The sequence below is a fragment of the Pleurodeles waltl genome, chromosome 11 (assembly GCF_031143425.1).
Source record: "Pleurodeles waltl isolate 20211129_DDA chromosome 11, aPleWal1.hap1.20221129, whole genome shotgun sequence".
NCBI classification, from domain to species: domain Eukaryota; kingdom Metazoa; phylum Chordata; class Amphibia; order Caudata; family Salamandridae; genus Pleurodeles; species Pleurodeles waltl.
Window position 1 is genome coordinate 477,765,103 of NC_090450.1, and position 17,691 is coordinate 477,782,793.

The window sequence follows — 17,691 nt, forward strand, 5'->3', positions numbered from 1 at the left end:
TTCTCTTGCCTAACGGAGCCATAGAAAGTTTTCTGGTGCCAGAAGTAGGCTGTGGTTGTTAATCACACTACTTTCTGGTTCCCAAAAAGGACAAGCTTTTGCCCTATTTTAGAAATGGGAGCTTCAATCTCTTCCTCAAGAAGAAGAAATTCAGAATGCTCACTTTGGCTCAGGACTTGTCTGCCCTGAACCCACGAGACTTGATGGTAACGTTGGACTTGCAGGAAGCTTATTTCCACATCCCTCTCCTGCCTGCCCGCAAACGTTACCGGCGGGTAGGGTAGACCACAAGCACTTTCAGTTCACCTTGCTTTCCTTTGGCCTTACCAACACACCTCAGGTGTTTACCAAGGTGATGGTGGTGGCTACAGATCATCTGCAGAGACCAGGGTGTCTATTCCTCCCCTAGCTCGACCACTGGCTGTTGAAGACAGGCGCACTCCAAGTTGTCGGCTCCCATCTCCAGACTAATGCGAACTTCCTGCATGCTCTGGGGTTCTCTATAAACGTGACAGTCACACCTGACTGAATCTCATGTGCTCCCTTTCATTGAAGGTGTTCTGGACAAGAGCGGCTAACCCAGGATATGATTCCAATGTTTTAGCCTGTATCATGGATTTTGGTGAGAATGACTCTGAGGCTTTTGGGACTCAAAACTGCCTGCATCCTGCTGGTGACAAATGCCAGTTGGCATATGCTGACTCTGAAGTGGAACCTGAGGTTTCAGTGGTCGCAGCATCAGGGGAATCTCTCCGATATTATCCCGATCTCGGAGGGAACTGTTAAAGATCTGCAGTAGTGGTTAACAAACTGCGATTGGGTCAGAGGCAGATCCCTGTCCCTTCTTCAACCATATCTGTCAGTAGTGAACGATGTGTCTCTTCTGGGATGGGGCAGCCACCTGGGAGAGGTGGAGATCAGAGGACTCTGGTCTCCAGCAGTCTACAGACTCTACATCAACTTGCTAGAGCTCCGGGCGATCTACTATCATTGAAAGCATTTCTATGCTCCGTCAAGGGAAGGTTAGCGGAGGTGTTCACAGAAAAGATCACTGCCATGCGGTATTTCAACATACAGGGCGGTGTGGGGTCGTGGACCCTTTGGAAAAAGTTTCCACGCCCCTGGACATGGCTGGGACAGGAGGGCATATCCCTGCTGGTTCAACAGCTGACAGGCTTTCTTAACGCCAGAGTACATGAACTCAGACAGAGATGCCTAATGAATCGCGAATGCCTTCTCCACCTGAAGCTGCCGCTTTCTGTCAGCAGTGGGAAGAGCCTTGGGTAGATTTGTTTCTCTCTGCCAATGAACATGCAATGTCAGTAGTTTTGGCTCTGGAGTTTCCAAGGCGGTTCTCGTTCTGAGATGCTTTTCCTTTCTGCCCATACCACTTCTGCCCAGAGTTCTCAAAAAGATCAGGAATGACTGGGCCCAAGTCATCTTTTGTGGCTTCTGACTGGGCACAGAGAGTCTGGTGTCCTGAGTTACTTAGCATGGCCACGATCCTCCGATCAGACTGCCTCTTCAGGAGGATCTTATGTCACAGCAGCAGGAGAAGGCTCTTCACCTGAGCCTGTCCACTGTTTGCCTTCTTTTGTGGAGATTGAGCGGTGGCCAATGATGGCATGGTGCCCCGAAAGGTCTGTGATCCTCTTTCTTGCCCCCTTTTCTGGGGTTTTACTGTTCATTCTTTACCTTTCCCAGCAGGGCTGTGCTTTGGGCACTCTAATGTGCTATTTATCTGCCATTTCTGCATTCTTGCGGTTGCCTGATCAACCCTTTATTCAAGTGCCCTATTGTACATAGGTTCCTTAAAGGTCTTACTCCTCTCTTTCCTCCTTCCCCATTCATTATGCCCCATTAGGAACTTCATTTGGTTCTAACCTTTTTGATGTGTGCTTCTTTTGAGCCTTTCCACAATTTTCCCCTCAGGCTTCTCACATTGAAAACAGCCTTCCTTTTGGCAATTAAATCTGCCGTCGAGTGAGGGAGCTGCAGGCCTTATAATTCAAGCTGCCTTACCCCTCTATATAGCCTGACAAACTTATGCTTCACACAAGGGCCTCTTTTCTACCAAAAATGGTCACAAACTTTCATATAGACCAGTCAGTCACCCTGCCTACTTTTGATGCACCCCACATCCTCATTCATCACAATTGGCCATGAGCAGCTCCTTTTGCATTGTGCCCCCCACCCACCAAGAAAGGTATGACAGCCATGCTTTTTTTTCAAGTGTAAGGGATGGGTGGTTCAGCAGAACTAGACCACCATCAGTATCATAAATACAGTTTTCACTGCAGCATGGTAAGAACACTGGATTTGACACTGTAGTTTTAATTATACCTAGGGGAGAGATGTGGCATAAGGGCCAGAGCTGCTGACTTTGGAGCTAGGGAACACGGTTCGAGTCTCGGTGCCGTCTCAACATCCTGCAATTCTGAGTAAATCACTTAATCTCTTGTTGCTACCAAAAATTTATGTGTTCTTGTGTAATGTAACCAGTGCTCATGTAAAGCACTGTAATACCTTTGTATCGAGTTCACGCTATATAAAACAGCAAAAAAATAAAGCACTCTAATACCTTTGTGTTGTGTAAATGCTACATGGAACTGCAAAAAAACTAAATAAAAAATACCCCACAGACATGGCAAAGAAAAAGCAAAATGCCCGAAACCAAGGCAGATGAAGAAATAACATGCCGCCATTAGCGAAGAGATGAGGCAAAAGGAAAAACAGTGTGTCACACTAAGGTACATGGCTTATCATGCAGTAATCTATGTAACAGGGTCAGTCTCCAAAGGGGCAACAAAACAGCCTCAAGGCAGTACAAACAGTAGCATTTACCAACAACATGAAGGGATTTTTGAAAGGCAGGCCCAGGAACAAATGAAAGTGATCGGCGTGAGATGGGCGTGGTTAAAGCTCACATAATAGATTACAACATGTTGAGACGAGCAGCACTTGCACGCTGCTATGCTGAACCTAAAAATGGCTTTTGAGGGGAAGGTTAGGCTTAACCATAGGAGGCACTAATGCTGCCTGTCTAACTCCCTCCTGTGCTCCCACCCCCATCTCTGCACACACACACTAATGCCATGCAGGTGGCAATAAATGTGGCTCAATAAAACCTCCTTGGAGCAATTGTAGTAGTAAACAGATTTTCGGATATTTACTACTGAATTCCAAAGTTCAATCCCCAAACTCAAAGGGAAATGACATCCTCTTGCCTCACCTTGTTCAAGAGCAAGGAGTGACTACCCCTTGCGTTGCGCAGGTGCTGGAGACTGTAAGGTAACTCTACCCTCGTCTTCCCTCCATTTGGGTAGAATAACTTCACCCACCTCTTCTTGTTTACGGATGAAAAGGGTTTTAAAGGTAACTCCTCTGCAGCCAACTACCTGATGCACATGTTTGTGTGTTAGTTTACTATAAAAAGTGTTTCTTTAAGAAAAGGTGTCATTCCACGCCGTGTCCATAGCAACTCAGAGTTAGAGGTGGTATTTGGGGCAATCAACACAGATCAACTTGAATTGTGCTTCTTGGGCACATGTTCTCACATAAGTGCACTGAAAAATTGCGAGAGCTTGCTTGAGGGAACAAAACCGCAGATAAGTTATTTCATAATTTCTGCCATAAATAGCATACGATGAGTGATTATATAGTAGAGAGCCAAAAAAGAAATGAGTTGGGGCATCCACCGCAGTACTCCTACACTAACTAGATCCAAGACCATGGATTACCCCCTGATGCGCTTCACATTCCCACTGCCTGCCTTGAGGCAAAAGATATGTCCCTTTGACTATGGTGTGGGTAACTGTCCTGCGACAGTCTGCTGGGATCCATCTGAAGATCTTCAAAGGCTGGTGACTCAGTGATGTCATGGCTGGATCCTGGCTGCATAAACACAGTCCAGTGACGAGGCTTATTTGTGCCACTCGTCAATTTGTTTCGAAAAATGCATGTTTAGTTAGGTTGAGGTGGACTTTGTGTAGTCCTGGGTGAAGAGCGACCCATGTACTAGCAGACATTTGTGCATAGTTGTTATTTTGAAAGTTCTTCTCTTCCAGAAAAGACATAAAAAAACTTCAGGCAGTGGAGAGTATTTCAGGCTTAAAATTATCAGAACCGTTTTCTAATACATGAACAAAACTCTTGATCACAACGATCTTACTGAATAGCTCGAGTCTATCTTGTATCAATCACTCTGCTTCCTCCTCCACCTTTCACTTCGGTGGCTCCTGAGAATATTGGACGCAATAGTAACCTGCCTCTTACTCCAACAACACTTCACAATCTTGATACAGAAAGTGAATGTGAGGTAAACAATATACAGTGCATTTAATCGTAAAAGCAAAGTGCGCCATGGCTTGGCTTGGGGGCCTGAAACGGACAAACAAAACCTTGTTGCAAAGCCCAAATATTGTTAACAATTTAAATTCCAAATGCAGTCTTGGAATGGGAATCAGGTCTGGGGCAATTTACTTAAATCTTTGGTCTGCGCAAAAATCTCAAACACGGTAAATACATGAAATAGGTTTGGACTATAATCTGGTGTGAAAATAAGATAGCAGGCTAACAGATACTGTAGAAATGTGGGCCTGGATGTCCGAACTGTGTGCCCTGTGGAATAGCTGCAGTCTAAAGGTCAACCCTGGTCACTTGTATGGTGCGAAGTGGGAAACTGACTATGGACACAAGGGACATAAAAGATGACCCGGGTTACAATGTAAACAACATTAATGTATAATTATAATAATGTTATATGGTGTTAAAAAAATGAATTTGTGTGAGGGGCGGGTGTGTGGGGGAGTGCTAATCTTAGTGAAGGATATGGGTGCAAATAACCACCCAGATGCGTACTTTAGATTTATTGGTCATGAGTACTGAATCCATGGCAAATGCTATGCCAAATATTTAATTTATATTAATTTAGATATTTTTTTACCTAAATGTATCTCATGAATACAGGGAGCGCAGAATTATTAGGCAAGTTGTATTTTTGAGGATTAATTTTATTATTGAACAACAACCATGTTCTCAATGAACCCAAAAAACTCATAAATATCAAAGCTGAATATTTTTGGAAGTAGTTTTTAGTTTGTTTTTAGTTTTAGCTATGTTAGGGGGATATCTGTGTGTGCAGGTGACTATTACTGTGCATAATTATTAGGCAACTTAACAAAAAACAAATATATACCCATTTCAATTATTTATTATTACCAGTGAAACCAATATAACATCTCAACATTCACAAATATACATTTCTGACATTCAAAAACAAAACAAAAACAAATCAGTGACCAATATAGCCACCTTTCTTTGCAAGGACACTCAAAAGCCTGCCATCCATGGATTCTGTCAGTGTTTTGATCTGTTCACCATCAACATTGCGTGCAGCAGCAACAACAGCCTCCCAGACACTGTTCAGAGAGGTGTACTGTTTTCCCTCCTTGTAAATCTCACATTTGATGATGGACCACAGGTTCTCAATGGGGTTCAGATCAGGTGAACAAGGAGGCCATGTCATTAGATTTCCTTCTTTTATACCCTTTCTTGCCAGCCACGCTGTGGAGTACTTGGACGCGTGTGATGGAGCATTGTCCTGCATGAAAATCATGTTTTTCTTGAAGGATGCAGACTTCTTCCTGTACCACTGCTTGAAGAAGGTGTCTTCCAGGAACTGGCAGTAGGACTGGGAGTTGAGCTTGACTCCATCCTCAACCCGAAAAGGCCCCACAAGCTCATCTTTGATGATACCAGCCCAAACCAGTACTCCACCTCCACCTTGCTGGCGTCTGAGTCGGACTGGAGCTCTCTGCCCTTTACCAATCCAGCCACGGGCCCATCCATCTGGCCCATCAAGACTCACTCTCATTTCATCAGTCCATAAAACCTTAGAAAAATCAGTCTTGAGATATTTCTTGGCCCAGTCTTGACGTTTCAGCTTGTGTGTCTTGTTCAGTGGTGGTCGTCTTTCAGCCTTTCTTACCTTGGCCATGTCTCTGAGTATTGCACACCTTGTGCTTTTGGGCACTCCAGTGATGTTGCAGCTCTGAAATATGGCCAAACTGGTGGCAAGTGGCATCGTGGCAGCTGCACGCTTGACTTTTCTCAGTTCATGGGCAGTTATTTTGCGCCTTGGTTTTTCCACACGCTTCTTGCGACCCTGTTGACTATTTTGAATGAAACGCTTGATTGTTCGATGATCACGCTTCAGAAGCTTTGCAATTTTAAGAGTGCTGCATCCCTCTGCAAGATATCTCTCTATTTTTGACTTTTCTGAGCCTGTCAAGTCCTTCTTTTGACCCATTTTGCCAAAGGAAACGAAGTTGCATAATAATTATGCACACCTGATATAGGGTGTTGATGTCATTAGACCACACCCCTTCTCATTACAGAGATGCACATCACCTAATATGCTTAATTGGTAGTAGGCTTTCGAGCCTATACAGCTTGGAGTAAGACAACATGCATGAAGAGGATGATGTGGTCAAAATACTCATTTGCCTAATAATTCTGCACTCCCTGTATATCCAGAAAATGTGGCATAAGCCCTCTGTTACACTTGTGTTGATCATATATTCATTTGTTTTGTCCAATTAGATGACCATCTATTTTAAGGTTTTACTCACTTCCCAGGTGGAATGGTACATATCAAGTTTAGGCTTAATCATACTGATTTTGGGAACTAAGAGTAAATCAATATAACACATGACTACCATAAATAGAGATGACTGTATAACATGTTGTCACAGGCTTATTTAATAGTGATGTATATTTATAAAAGGAATATACCTTTTTGTGAAACTTGTTAGGTATCCAAGATGGTCATGCAATTGGGTCTGTTGACATGGAATACCAAAATGCACAATTTCATCATTTTCATCAAACACGGCTGCCAGTCGCTGGTGCTCCTATGGATGTTTGTAAGTATCTATTAAAATGTTTACCTTACATTATGTAATTTACATAAAATAGTTTATTTCAGTACATCCCCTAATAGCTTTTAACCTGTGGGTATTTTATAAGTATTTCCAGCAAAATTGACAGCTGCTTAGGTGGAAAAACATGAAATCCATTTGGGAAGTTTTTTTCACACCCATGCTGCGTCTGCTGTAGCTAACACTTCATAATCACTATAATTCGTTAGCAAGACATTGGAACGCTTAAAAAAAAAAAAAAAAAAGTAGTGGGGGGTGAAACGTTAGACTTTGTTGCACGTTTCTGTGTCCTTCCATCATGGGTTCCTTATTGTACTGCGTGATACTGCCCTCATCCCTCCTTTCTCTCATTAACAATGTATCTCTAAACCCTCCAGAGTCCATGGATCTATTTAGTTTGGTCATTTCGGATGTTTATTGTGAAGCATTTTCATGTTCATAATATTTATAATAATGCTAATATTTTTTTATATTTGAGATGGTAATCTTAGACCATTTGAAAACTGTGTTGGCTTGCCTGAGTTCAGTTGGTTGACTCAACAGATTCCTTTAGAGAGCCTCCCCAAACAATATGATTTTATGACTATGCTATAGAACAGGCAGAGATAAAGCATGATGCCATCCAATGTATGTAACAGTTGTGCCACAGGCTTATTCCGATCTACAGATCATCATGCAGAAATTGTGATAGGCCCAGTAAAACACTTAATTATCCTAGTTTAGGCAGTCTTTTCCCTTTCCTTTACCCATAGCTACTGCTCTGGCCAACTTTGTAACTGCTAGGACTGACTGCAGTGACAGTCTCCAATAAATGATATAGTTATTGTTTGTTTTGTTGTTGTTACTGGCTTTAATTTTCAGGGCACTGCAGTCCACCACTGCCTACTCTCTCCCCTTCCCGTTCCTCTTTGTCTGCTGTCAAGGAAGAAGACAGAATTATATCTCACAAAATGGGTAACCAGATTAGCCTGAGGCAATAGTTGTGTATTGGCTGTGACTTAAATACCACCCAGTCCCTCTCTGAGAGAGAGACGATGATACTCTTCAGCATTGATACCACTTCTTTAGACTACATTGATACTGGAGTACTAGTGGATTTTTCTTCTTCACAATTCAGCTTTACTGTATTGTTATTAATGTGTTTCACTGCGCTGCTAGGGCAGGAAGCATCTGGGGGATACCATTTAAAGGACTGTCAATGTATTATTTTGTTCTTTTGTAATTTTTTATAGAAGAGGGCTAGAAGTAATGTGTGACCTGGATTTTTTTGCAGTTATTTGTTGTTAACTTCCTATTGATCACCACTAACTAAATTCGAAAATGCAATTGAAAGCGAGTACAATTCAGTTGATCATATGTCTGTGGAAAGGCACTCTGTGCAGGCCAGTGGTTCTGAAGTCTATTTCCCTGAACTCTGTTTACTACTGTGATTTCAAAAGAAGGTTAATTGAACACATTTTCTAGTGGCTTGAAAATGCAAAAACGAGTATTTTACTTGCAAAAGAGCATTTTTTTGCTATCTTATCTCCAATTTAATGGGCTAGAAGTCTGAGGTATAGGAACCTTGTTAATACTCCAGACTTAGGAACGTACCACATGGTGTGAGCCAGCTAATGCACGTAAAATTAGAAACAGGGCCTCCCTATATATGTGCCCTTATTTCACATCCCCCTTACAGTAAAATCAATTTAAGTACACAGCATACAAGGACAAAAGATAAACATGCAAAATGGTGCATTCTGTCTTCTTTCTGATGTGTGAGCTTCCCCTAACGGGCATACGGGTGCTACTACTGTTTCTTATATCGCTTTTGCTGGAATCAACCAGTAAAGGATATGTAGAGTGCCGCAAATCACCCGTGAAGGTCTCAAAGCACTGGAGTTGCTGCTTGCTTCGTGGTTATCTGTTCGTTCGAACAGCCAGGCCTTGTGCCGTGTCCTGAATTGCTAGAGCGATGGAGTGGTCTTGAGGTGCAGGGAAAGATAATTCCAAGCTTTGGCCAACAGATGTGAGAAGGAGAGTTCTCCGCATTTGCTTTGGCAGATCCATAGGTGTTTGTGAGGAAGCGGGAGGCGGATTGTAGGTGGTGTGTTGGTTGGTGCAATGTTAAGCGTTTGTTGCTCGTCCTTCGTTATGCATGGGTCAAAACCTTGAACTGGCATCTCTTCTGGATCTAGAGCCAGTATAGCTTCTTAAGGTGGGGTTTGATATGGGTTCGTCTGGGGTGGTCGAGGATATGTCTGGCCGCTCAGTTTTGTATTGTCTGTAGTCTCTTCAGGAAGCTTGCGATGATTCCTATGTAAAGTGTGTTCCCCTATTCCAGCATACTGGTGATGAGGGCCTGTGTGACAGTCCTTCTAGTGCTGACAGGGAGTCCTCTGAAGATCTTGCAGAGCATGCGTAGGGTGTGGAAGCAGGCAAATGAGACTGTGTTTTCTTGTTTCTTCATGGAAAGCTTGCCATCCAAAATGATGCCAAGATAGCAGGCGTGGTCTGTCGTGGCGGGTGATGGGCTGAGCTCAGCAGGCCGCCATACGTTGTTCAATGGAAAAGTGCTGTCCCAAAGATGAGGACTTCCGTCCTGTTTGTGTTGAGCTTGAGACAGTTGTCCTTCATCCAGTCGGAAACATTCATCATACATCGGTGGCAGGTATCTTTGGTAGTGGAGGGGTCTCCTGACAGCAAGATGAGCTGCGTATTATTGGCATAGGAGATGATGTTAAGTCCATGTGATCTGTTGGTGCTGGCCTGGGATGTCATGTACATGTTGAAGAGAGTGGGGCTGAGGGATAATCCTTTGTGAAAGCCGCAGGCGATCTTCTTGGGTTCTGAGGTGAACGGTGGGAGGCTGATTCTCTTTGTTCTTCTGGTGAGGTATGAGGTGATTCAATTGAGGGCGTCTCCCTGAATTAGGCTGTGGTGGAGTCTGTTGATCAAGATGTGGTGGGAGACAGTGTCGAAGACAGCTGAAAGGCCCAGGAGGATGAGGGCTACCGTTGAAACACAGTCCAGGAGGGCCCTGATGCCATCATTGCTTTCTTGGTGTTGTGGTTGGCTCGGATTCCGGATTGTGAGGTGTCTAGGAGGTTGTTGTGTTCCAGGTGTTTGGTGAGTTGCTGGTTTGTCTTCTTGAGAACCTTCACTGGAAAGGGGAGCAAGGAGATGGACCGGTAGTTCTTCGGGTATGCTGGGTCGGCAGATGGTTTCTTCATGGGGAAGGGTGCTTCAGTGTGTTTCCTCTTCTCAGGGAAGGAGGCCGAGGTGCTGGAGGTGTTCAGGACTTTCTTGAGCTCAAGGTTGAAGATGTGGGGGGGACAGGGGTCCATGGGCACACCTGAGTGCATGAAGTTCATGATCGAGATTGTGGCTTGAGTTGTCAGAGGGTCCCAGTGGGTGATCAGGTGTTCAGATTTTGTGTTTGTGGGTTTGAGCAGTCTGATGCTGTTGAAACCAGTAGTTTGGGGTTTGCAGTTTTCGTAGATAACAAATCTTTTTGTTGAAGAAGTTCTTCAGGGTATCACACAGTACTTGGGAGGGGGGTGTTGGAGTTCTCGATGGCTGCAGAGCTGGAGAACTCTTTCACGATAGTGAAGAGCTCCTTCCTGCAGTTTGTGCTGGCTTCTACGCGGTCTGCTAGGTTGATCTTTTGTTTCTTTCTGGAGACGATGGTACTAGTTGAGTGCTGTCTTGAAGGTGGTATGGTCTCCTGTCTCTTTGCTGGTGTGCCACTTCTTTTCTAGTTGCCGGCATTTGCTAATCACCTCTATCCTCCAAACAAGTCACTCCAAGATTGAATATTCTCCAACCAAACTGCATTCCTCCTAACAACGACAACACATAATTGTTTCAGAAAATGTCTGTAGGAAATTGGGTTAGTGGTTGGAGGGGACCGTACTTAAGTAGCACTCACAATCTGTCAGGGTGAAATACAAGCAAACCTCAAATTGCCCTCTACTTAACCCTTTGTTAGTTTTGCATAAAAGCAATCAGGCTTAACTCTGAAGTGTTGCATAAATACTTTCACATTACCCCAGACAGCAATAAAGTGAAAACACAGAGCAAGAGAAATCCCCAACCAATTTAGAAAAATAGAGTAAAATTTCTTAAATCATATTGAGACCAAAATACCAAAGATCCAATCAGTAGAACCGGAAGTATGCAGTTTTAAGTGAAAATAGTGCCTAGAAGCAGCAAGCACCAACTGTGGTTATTTGATTGTGGCAGAACTGGAAAAATTCACAAGTTCAGGCTACCCATAATGGAGCGTAGGCCAGATTCAGGGACCAAGTTAGGCCCACTGAATAAAGTACCTTAAATCCTGGTTTTGGGGCATTGCAGGATCCAGCGTCGAGGATGCATCTCAGAGTGGCAGTTCCAATGAAACTAAAGGGCTGTGATGTGGAGTCCAGCATCGTCATCCAGGATGCCGTTGACAAGAGGCTTGTGATTAAAGTCCTGTGTGGAGGATGCGTCACACAGCAGCTGTTCTGACGAAGCTGCTGGCTGTGATGCAAGGTCCTGCATCGGGGATGTGTCACGCAGTGGCGGTTGTTACGCGGCTGCAGGGAAATGTGGCGCACTACATCTAGTCTGCTCACCGGACCACAGCTGGGCTGGCTGAGCCACCTTCAGGCTTACTTTTAAGGCTCCAAGACTGGGACTGGGGTGGCACCACTTAAGGGGTAGAACAGAGTCCAGGTGTTGGGTTCAAAGTGGTTGGAGCCTTTTCTGTCTATGAGACTCTGATCAGGAGGCCAGTCAGCTGGCTCTTGGATTCAGTCTGTGTTTGTGGGTTTAGGGTGCAGGTTCAGTGCTCTTCACCCAGGCAGCAGGACAACAGAGTAGCAGACCTTCTTGCAGAGCAACACAGCAGTATTTCTGAATTTTCCACAGGTTCAGAGGTGTACAGAAGTGTTGGGCCTGAGAGTCCACTATGTATAATTTGTGCCAGCTTTGAAGTAGAAGGTAATGGAATTTCCCAACCAAAGGGGTTTGGAATTTCTTGCTTCCCTAGCTTGCTTGGGGGACACAACAGACTAGTGTCAACCCCTTTGAGAGTGTGCACAGGCAAAGGCTTTACAATGTGCATGTGTGGTAGTTGACAGCTCCTCATCCCTGTCCAGTCAGAGATGGCCCATCCTGCAAACACCTATTCCCTTTTAGTCTCACTGTCTGGGAGCAACACACAAAGTCCAACTGCCAGCTATACCTTTTCGTGTGACCCAAGATTAAGGCTGTAGACACCAAATGTCAAGGACAAGAAAATGCCAAATTACTAAAAGTGGCATTTTCAGAATTGTCTTAAAATCTGACTTTACCATTCTTTAGACCCGACATTCCTACTTGTTCGCAGTTGAAAGTTTGCACTACTTAAAGGTAATACGGTTACCCAATGTTATCCTATGGGAGAGGTAGGAAGTAATGAAAAAGCAAATTTAGGAGTTTTCACTACAGGGACTTTTAAAACGTAAAAGTACATGTACAAGATTTTAAATACACTGCACCCTGTCCTCTGGGAATGGGGTCCCTGTGGCCTTTTTGAGGCTCAGGGGAGTGGGCTGCACGGCCCTCTAACTGTTTTTTTGGGTTTGTTTTTTAGCCATTTGGCCCCAAGGGGTGGTGTCCCCCATTCTTGTGAAGGCATGGGAGGGGCATGCCGCTGACCTCCCCCCTTTTTATGCATCTTGGCCCCAGAGAATATGGTCCACTGGGCCTAATTAGGCTGTGATGGGGGGATGACCTCATCCTTGGGGAAAAATGGGGTCCATGGGGTGCCTTAGAGTCTCAAGGAGCAACGCCCTCAAAATATATACATGTGCCATCCGAAAAACAATGGGTTGGAGTGCTGTTCAGAATGATTGCCGTTGCTAGACTTTTTATAAGCATTCCTCCAATCACTTTTTGTATGATCGATGTTAGCCTTAAAAGCCCATGGGTATGCTTAGAAGTGGGTCATTTGCTTGCTGTGCAATATAATCCAAGCTGTACCTCACTGATGCGACTAAGAAGGCCAAAACAGGTTGCTTGTGTTCACTCTCGAGGCGGGCTTGCCTGAAAGTTGGGTATGGACTGTTCCCATGAGGATCATAGTCAGTACTGATATACAGAAGGCAGGTCTTTGTCCAGAGTGGAAGAGTAGTTAAAAAACAATGGGGTGGAATGCTGTTCCAAGGCATTGCCAATGTTAAACATTTTCAAGCATTCCTTCTATCATCTCTTGTGTTATTAAAGGGCCAGTCTTCTGCATTTGGCTGGAAGTTGGGTGTTGAATGCCAGGTCTAATCGTCCATTCCTGTATTAATCTAAAATCAAAACGCCTGTGACCATTGAAATTTGCTGAAGTATGTAGGTCGTACACAAAATGACAGTTTTCAGACCTCTGGAATTTTAGGGACTCCAGCTCAAATTTTAAGAGTGCATAAAGGGTGTTTCAGAAGGAATATCTGAATGGTAAGAGATGTGCAACTGAATCTTTTAAACCTAAGAAACCAGGTCAGAAGTAACTTTAGGGTTTCTGAAATCACATGCCTTATTGGATGGTGGTGCTTTAACACTTTGGAGCGATACCTGGGACACTGCTTCGGACTTGTGTGGAAGATTGAATTGAGATTTCTATTTACTGAAAGCCAGTAAAGTGAAATGATGCTGTAGTAATGTTTTTCTACTCTGGCCAAATCTGAGTTAAGCAGTGCAGTTTTGTACTCACTGCCGTATGCCTACTGTTTTCTTTGGAAAAAATGGTTATAAGTTATTACAGTAGTTCTGTGACCCTATTTCCACCTCAATAAACAGAACAATTTCGTTTCATAGAACAATTGCTAATTATAGTCTTCAGTTCTTTTTCTTGGCAGAATTATTTCTTGTCAAATGAAATGTTTACTCTGTTGTAGAAATGCTATAAATGATGCCTATTCCATTCCTACTTGACTGGCAAGTTGATAGATTTGTAATTTTATAAAGCGCACAATTACCCTAGATGGTGAAATAAAACTATGAAAAACAAGAAACATAAAGTACAGTGCCAACATAGATCAAAGAAAAGTTAATCTGAAGTGAACGGTTTTCAGTTTTTTTTGTTTTTTGTTTTTACTCAACAATAGAAAACAAACAGAATTTATTTTAGAGGGTAGAAGGAACTGCGTTCCATAATATGGGTGCAGTGTATGCGAATGCATCATCTCCTGCTGTGTGATTACGAAACGTTAGTTAAAAAAGACCTTAACACCATTTGAAGTGCAGGAATGCAGTAAGAATAGTTGGAGACTATTCTGAAGTTGAGCTGACAACAATAAAGCGTATAGGAAGTGGACATCCATATTCTTAACCTAGATCCGAGGAGTTAGTAGGGTCCCTGAGCCTGGGGCCACCAATCTAAGGACCATACTTAAGGAGAATAACTCTTATCACAGTCACCTTGGTCTTACCAGAATTGAGCATACAATAATTATTGCTCATCTAGTTTGCAACTTCTGAAAAGCAGGAGTGGAACTTTGATTAAAAGAGGTAGTGTTGCTGTCTAGCCATAGAATAGGTGGGTGTCATCTCACTATTCCATTAGTGAGAAACCATAAGAGTGAATAATATGAACAAGAGAGGTGTTATAGGACAAGATATACAAAAGGCCTTTTGCATTTCTTAAGGGGCCGAATCGCAATTTCGGCCCGTTAAGAATGCAAAACAACCTTTTCTTATGTACAAAGGCCTTTAGGGAAACGCAAGATGCAATTTCTACCCTGTAGAAATCACATTTTGCGATTCCCTAAATAGGAAATCACAAATAGGGATGTACAAGCATTTCCTAAATGAAAATAAGCATTTAGGAAATGCAATGACCATTGACTTCATGTCGATGGTAACCATGTGTAATTTAAAAAAAAAAAAGTACCCAGAAATGCTTTTTAAAAGTGCAATAGAGCACACACATGTGGACGCAAGTTTGTGTTTTATTTGTGTACCACTATGTTTGGGGTGAATTTCGGGGGCCTTTTACCCATAGCTATCCTTGGCTTTGCAATTCTCAAATAGTGATTTCCTGATAGGAAATCGCTATTTGGGAAATGCAAATCCAGCCCATTGTCACAAATGGCATAAAACATAGTTTTTCATTTCCTAAATAGCGAACAACTTATCAAAGACTGCGAATAAGGATCTACCTATTCTCATCAGTGGCAGAACGTAGAGCAGGTTCGGTGCTAGAGAGCATCTGGAGGCCTGGTTAAAGAGTCAAGAAGAGGTAAAGTATTATATGAAGTGATAAACTAGAATTGGTATGTTTCTCCAGAAATTTGGGAGGCAACTGAAGTAGAGAAATGGGACAAAAGCTAGCACTATCATCGGGGTCATTTTAGGATTATTTCCAATACTGTGGCACAATCAAATATTTTTTCCATCATCTGGGACATTAGCTTCAAAACTAGATATAGATAGATAAAGGGGGGAGCTGGACTTTAAGAAAATAAAGAATGGGTTACAGAAATAGTGAGCAAGGGTACGTCTGATAATGGCTTAGATATCTGATAACAGAAGGGGACGTTATGCTGAGTAGAAGGGAGAGTAGAGGTTTAGGGAAGAAAAAGTTATTGAGCCTATTTTGCTAAATATAAACTAAAATAGTGTATGTTACTGATAAGCAGAATGATATACAATGGTGCTCTTGGAGGGTGGGAGCAAGAGTGTTATTTTACTGTACAAAAAACTTTGTGCACGGAGATTATAAGATGTGTGGATATTTGTGGCATAATATGAACAATATGTATACAAAAATATTTGTTTTAAAATCTTTTAGGCATGCTCCAAATGATTACAACTACTTTTGGTGATAGAGAGGTCCGTTTATACTAGTGGGCAGAAAGGCTGATCTGAAGGTCTTTTTTTTTTTATTATAAGTGGAATGAATTGGTTTTTTGAAGAGCCAATCCACTAATTACCTTTACTTGACCACATTATAGTGAGATCCTTCTTTCATTGAGTTTAAGAGGTTAGTGGCAGTATTTTGCAGAATGGTGAGCTGTGGAGGATGTAATGAAACGTTATATTTGTCCCAAAAATTATAATTAGGTGTCATATTTTTGTGAATTGTAACATAAGTTACACTGATTTGTCATCTAAATGTTATTTAGGAAGAAGAGATCTCATAGCTCACTTCGGCGACAAATATAGGAAAAATCATCATCATGATCATTGAGCCTTTAACGTTATCAGGGGGACTAATTTGAGCTAATTTAGATTTGGCCTTTTTATACCGTCACTTTAATTTGTCATCCATTAAGATTTTTTTAAACCGTCCCATTGTCACAAATGGCATGGGATTCGTTATTTGCAATTTCCTAATAGTGATCCCTACTTTGTATGCATCGCTATTAGGAAATAGGTATCTTGGTACATAGAGATTTGCATTTCCTAAATAGCGATGTCTGTGAAGTTGCTATTTAGGAAATGCAAAATTGTATCTACGTATATCTGCCCCCTAGTTTTAAATAACGTGGGTCTCAACCAAGAGCCCTGCTAGAACCTGCAGGCCACATTATTGTGACATCCTTCTTTCAGAGAGTTTAAGAGGTTAGTGGCAGTATTTTGAAGATTAGTGAGCTGTGGAGGATGTAATTTAACATTATATTTGAGACACCCAATTATAATTTTTGGGACACTTTTGTGAATTGTAACATAATTTACACTGACTTCTAATCTAAATGTTATTTTTACAAAGAAGAGATCTTATAGGTCACTGTTGTGACAAATATAGGAAAAATCATTATCATAATTTAGCATTTAACATTATTGGGGGGACTTATTTGAGCTAATTTAGATTTGGCCTCTTTGTACCATCACTTTAGTGTGTCATCCAGCCCGTTTTTTTTTTTTATACACTGTCTTCTTCTGCTCTCTGCAAGGCATCTAATTTCGCCATTTAGTTGTAGAGGTAAAGACAAGACAACACTACTTGATTTCCTTTTCTTGCAGTGTGATTTAGTGTTATATTTAGGTTTCTGCAAAATCTCTTGTTTAAAAAAAAAAAAATCTTTAAAGGGGCTTAGAAACTGCCCATTACTTACCTTTACTTACTATACGTTTGAACCAACACCGCTCTAATTTCCATGCTTCTGATTGGTCAGCACGCTGTCTGCTTTCACTTTGCACATCTTCCTGCCCAAGCCAATGTAGCATGGCCCCAACTACAGCTTCTGGTCACTGGCCAGTGGCTGATGGCTATTGCCTTTCCACTGGCTGTGCTCTTCAAAAGGTACTTTTTAAAAAAGAAATGTGGTATGTAGGACACCAAACAACTGCCTTTGTAGGCTGTCTCCTCTCCTCTCAACCTCTGTGCTTTTTCAATATAGTTCCGAGCACTGTCCTGCATTCACTGTTATCCATTATGGCCTCCTTCCTCCTTCCTCATGTTTGTCTGTCCCCTACCTCTCCAGCCTTGCTGTTTAACCTGTCTACCCACTGATTTCTCACATCTCTGCTTGTTTTTGATTTGTGCATGATGACTACGTTTTAGTAAGCTCAGTAAGTCTGTTGTTTAAAAGGCAGACACTGAGAAACTTGCTTTTATGTATGTATTTTAGGTGTTTGATATATGTTGTTTCAGTTTCAAGAAGCCACCATCTTTTTGCAGAGATTCTTTTTTGTTGTAGAAGGAGGCTCGCAAAGGTAGTGGGTGTGGCTGTGCGTCGAGAAGCATGGAGCAGATGATGAGATTCCAGTAACATGTAATTGTGACAGAACAACTGGCATATTCACATACACC

General features: G+C 42.4%; 1 protein-coding gene across 13 annotated transcripts in view; it reads left to right on the top strand.

Annotated features, from left to right (window-relative positions):
• The window catches only part of AGFG1 (ArfGAP with FG repeats 1), a 328,958-nt gene that overhangs the window by 247,203 nt on the left and 64,064 nt on the right, over nt 1-17,691 (top strand). For all 13 annotated transcript variants that reach the window (XM_069213848.1, XM_069213840.1, XM_069213844.1 and 10 more), the window contains one exon: nt 6,816-6,926. In XM_069213848.1, coding sequence (XP_069069949.1) covers nt 6,816-6,926 — 111 coding nt within the window. The remainder of the gene's footprint in view (nt 1-6,815; nt 6,927-17,691) is intronic.